The sequence below is a fragment of the Ruditapes philippinarum genome, unplaced genomic scaffold, assembly GCF_026571515.1.
Source record: "Ruditapes philippinarum isolate M1 unplaced genomic scaffold, ASM2657151v2 ctg8237_1_1_1_1, whole genome shotgun sequence".
Lineage (NCBI taxonomy): Eukaryota > Metazoa > Mollusca > Bivalvia > Venerida > Veneridae > Ruditapes > Ruditapes philippinarum.
This window is the reverse complement of record NW_026858482.1, coordinates 40434-45239: the sequence shown is the minus strand read 5'-3', so window position 1 is coordinate 45239 and position 4806 is coordinate 40434. Positions and strand designations below refer to the sequence as shown.

General features: G+C 35.6%; 1 protein-coding gene across 1 annotated transcript; it reads right to left on the bottom strand.

Moving 5' to 3' along the window:
- Positions 1 to 401: 401 nt before the first annotated feature.
- Positions 402 to 3331, bottom strand: LOC132753294 (uncharacterized). The gene is made up of 2 exons (XM_060743749.1): positions 738 to 3331; positions 402 to 524 (listed from the first exon to the last, which is right to left on the bottom strand). The coding sequence occupies exon 1, from the start codon at positions 3151 to 3153 to the stop codon at positions 2254 to 2256; it is 900 nt and encodes a 299-aa protein (XP_060599732.1). The 5' UTR covers positions 3154 to 3331; the 3' UTR covers positions 402 to 524; positions 738 to 2253.
- Between the last annotated feature and the right edge of the window lie 1475 nt (positions 3332 to 4806).

Here is a 4806-nt window from a genome sequence, read left to right as displayed (position 1 = left end):
ATTCATAAAAAACATACGGGAATCACTTCATTTAAAGTACACAACAAAAAGGTCTTACATGAGAATGGGTTATAAGACATGTTTTTCTAGCAACGGTGTTAACAGTAAATAATCCTGAGTGATATGCAAGAAAAATAAAATATATACCAAAAACCATAACGAATTGTATAATTTGATAACCATAAGTATCCTAGAATGGATACATGTAGGATAGTCCTACATTGTTGACCTGGTTATGTGTATTCAATCAGTATTTTAATTTTTTCACAAACATGTTGTCATATTTAAAATATTCAGAACAATATTCAAGATTTACAGATAACATGAAACATATCACAAAGCAAATACTTTAAGCTTGTTCTTGAATTTACAGATATATTTTCTTTTTTTAAAGTTATTCTTTATTACAACAACTGTGTTGTAGTTTTCGCAGAAATTGGTGGTGGTGGAGAATTGCAAGGGCAACAAACAAAAGACTTGTTGATTGAATAATATTTAATTGTGTCCAACAGTCTCCGTGAAAACTGAAATAAATCAAAACAAATAATTACAATTTAAAAGTTTAAAGTCAAAACATATGATTGCAACATACGATTGCCTTTTAAATCATGCCTTAAAATGGCGGCTATTGAGAACAATCGAAAAAATGCAATAAAATACATCTGTTTACATCCGGATTATTTGGCATTGCCATCGTAATTAAAATAGCAGAAAACAGCAATCCGTTATTTATTTACCTCCTTGCCTCTCCATTTCCCAATATTTGTCGATCGCAGTAATTTATTTAAAATTAAAAATTACGACAAATTCGCCCAAGAAAATATCTAATCATGGCGGAAACAGTAAAGGGGAAGTAACTCTGCAAATACTTAAACAAGTATATAATTCGAACAGATGCCGTACAGATACCGTAACATGGCTCCCTAAAAATAAGAAATCTTATTTTTAAAAAAGGATTACGCAAAATACTAAAAAACAGCTTTCGCAAAATAGTCTAAATTAATCCTAAATAGACATAGAACTCTAAGCTGACGCAGATTATTTTATATAACAAGTCAATACAAATACGCAAAAACCAAGCTCGCAAAATTACTTTACGGTTTTGGCCAATTCTCAAAAATTAAAGCCGCAAAAATTGCTTAGTTTACAGCATCAGAAAATATATGAAAATCAAACTCACAAAAATTGCTTATTGTATCAGCAAAATTGCAAAAATTTAATCTGCAAAAATTATCGTAAAGTATCGCAAAAAATAAAATACATACAGAGTAGCAAACAAACTGAAATCACTCCCCCCCCCCTTTTATTTTAGCTACAAAGTAAACGGCTCCTCGACGGAGAATCACATATTTTCACAAAGTACAATTAACTTGTTTACTGGCCTATCCAAATATGACAGTGTCTCACGTTTCCCTTCACTATTTAATTCTGAAGTACCAACATACAGTCCAACCTTACGAACTAGACCATCTGATTCAGGGCACAATTCAATAATTCTGTCCATACGCCACTGACATCTTGGTTAATTGTCATCTATAATAAGTACGACATCACCTACACAACAATTGCGCTTTGGAACAACCCACTTATTACGAATTTGAAGGGTTTGCAGATATTCCTTGCGCCATCTGCACCAAACTTCGTTAGCTAAATACTGAATACGTCTCCATCGCTTTCTTGAATACAAGTCAGTCTTCAAAAATTTACCAGGAGGTGGCAACAGTATTTTTGATTTCATGGTAAGTAAATGATTTGGTTTAAGAGGTTCTGAAGATCAAGGATCATTCAAATTTTGAGGTGAAAGTGGGCGGCTGTTATTAATCGCCGCCGTCTCACACATGAATGTACGCAGACTTTCATCATCAAGCTGAGCGCCGTGATGATACAATAATGATGACAGTATACTTCTAACAGAACGTATCTGACGTTCCCAAACACCACCCATGTTACTAGCATTTGGAACATTCATTTTAAACTCTATAAAATCACAACCTTCCTTTTGCAAAAACCTATGAACTTGTGAAATATCCATTTCAGACAAAGCATTAGCTAATTCACGTTCAGCACCTACAAAATTTGTTCCCTTATCTGACCTTAACACTCTAAATGGACCACGTACAGCTAAAAATCTGCGCAAAGCATTAATAAATGAGTCGGTTGTTAAAGAGTTAGCTGTTTCTAAATGAACAGCACGACAACACAAGCAAGTAAAAACCACACCATAACGTTTTAATTCTTTTCGATCCTCTTTTATTAACCACGGCCCAAATAGTCAACTCCACTGTACGTAAAGGGAGGTGAAGGTTCTAACCTATCCTCAGGCAAATCTGCCATCTTTTGCACTTGATTACCACCTCGTAACCTACGACAAGTTACACAACGACTGATGAAACTATAAACAGCTGAACTAAGTCCAACAATCCAAAAGCCATTAGACCTAATCTCATTACTTGTCATTCCACGCCCTTGATGATTAACACGTAAATGACAGTGTCTTATAACTAATTCTGTAACATGACTTGCTTTTGGTAATATTATTGGATGTTTCAATCCAGTAACCATTTCTGCATTTTTTAGTCTACCACCTACACGAAGAATACCATCAGTGTCAATAAAGGGATCCAAGCGATAAAGACTCGAATTACTCTTAAGAAATAGTTTTTGACCTTTAACAGCTTGTCTATCAACAATATGTGCACTGCTTCTACCCTTCAGCAAATTTAGCTCTTCAGTGAAGGCTTTTGCTTGAACAGACTTAATAATCAAATGTTCTGCTTCAACAAGCTGACTTACTGTATGAATAGTTTTGTCATGTTGGTTTGAGATACCCTCATTACAATTATTGTTCATGAGCTCACTGTTTTTGTTCACAAGCTGTCTTAGAATTTTGATATACTTGATGCAAAGTGCTATGGCCCTTTTTAAACGAACCCAATCAGAAAAATATTGCATGTTCTCACATATCTGATAACAACTAACCACGTCAGAACTTGTGTTAAAGACCTGAACTTTCCGCAATTCGCAATCGTCATCTGAAAGCTTAGGTATGTTCTCACTAGATGGCAGTATTTCTGACTGCCAAAGAAATTCAGGACCAGAGAACCAAGTAGCACTGTTTACAAGGGACGATACAGAAACACCTCGAGATGCCATGTCTGCCGGATTCTCTTTCGTATTCACATAGTTCCATTTAGAAACATCAGAGTGATTATGGATTTGCTGCACACGATTAGCTACATATACATGAAAACGACGAGAATCATTTGCTATATAACCCAAAACAACTTTACTATCTGTCCAGTAGTAATTTACAGCATTGTTCAAGTCTAGTTCTTGTTGTAACAAGCTACTCACCTTAACAGATACAACAGCAGTAGTCAACTCAAGTCTGGGAATAGTAATAATCTTTAAAGGAGAAACCCCTAGATTGGTTTACAAGAAACCATTTTCTATTTGGGTTGTTTGTCATTAACTAGTCCCTTTAAAAAGGAACAATGGCCCTAGCCATGTAACACAAGCATCTGAAAAGTGGGTAAAATTTTTTGTCCCCAAAATAAAAAGTACCAAAAAATTTTAGGTTTTAAAACAAACCTTTTTTTAAATTCTAAATTTTTTTAAACCCCCAAGTTTAGGCCTCCATCGTTCCCCCTTAGATCTTTAAAATGGGCTGGTTTGGACTATCCCCTTACTTGAAACTTGAACAAAGGCTCTGAAGGATTTTGTTTTTTCGCACTGAACACCCAACAGGACTGATAAATCCTAAAGGGGAGTCATAAACAGAATTTACAGTTTGCTAAAATGCCACGCCTTGTAAAAGGTTTATTTACAATGTTTAATGGCGGAACTGGAAACAATCAGACTCTATACACCATGAACCCCCAGTGCCCTTTCTTAAAGGAAGATTACCAGTCAGAAGATAATATCTGTAAACCCTTTGGCTCTGTTTCAGGAGCAACAATGCTGCATAAAAAAAAAAAAAGAAGACTTTTAGAAAAATTAAAGAGGAACTTAATGTAATCGGAGTCCACCCTTTTTTTAACATTTCAGTGCATCTACTTAATTACGACTCATAGCTTCCTTGTCTGAAGGCAATGATGGTTAACACCATCATCTACATAAAAGTCCGCGCCTTACAAAATTTGCTATGTCAGAACCAAATTCCCCTTCCGTAATCTGAAAGCAATCTGCTTCAAGTCCAAAAATTAGCACAACCAGGGTGAAGAGGCCGCACCAAAAAGATGCACACAATGCGGTAAAGCAATGGCTATAAACTCGCCATTTTCCCACCAAAGGGAATCGCAAACAAATCTCGTGATCTGGGGCCCTTAACTCTAAAATTGAAAAAAAAATTTGCTTAATGCCAGAATCACTGCGAAACCCCTGTTTCTTTCCGAAATCCTACAAAGAACGCCGATTTCAGTTGCAAATTGGGAAAGATCAGGGCCCTTGTAAATAGACAGTTATTTTAAAGACTTGCCCTTAAACCTGAGCACTACAGTCCAAACACAATCTTATTTTCCTCTGGGTTTTTTGGGATTGGTAAACACATGATGAACGGTATATACCATACTACCTTTTTGTAAGAATCAAGACTTCTAGCAGGGACCTTCTTGAAATAACCCTTGTTTAATCATTGGTCTTGATAAAAAAACAATAATGACTACAGAACTGGCTCGTCACTCTGCAAAACCGACGTTTTTAAGTGGTTTAAACGATAAACAGCTAAGTTCTTGTTATCGGGTAGTTAACTTCCTTTTATCTTTTTAAAGGCAACGGCATTTCATAATGAATTGGACCATCTTCGTT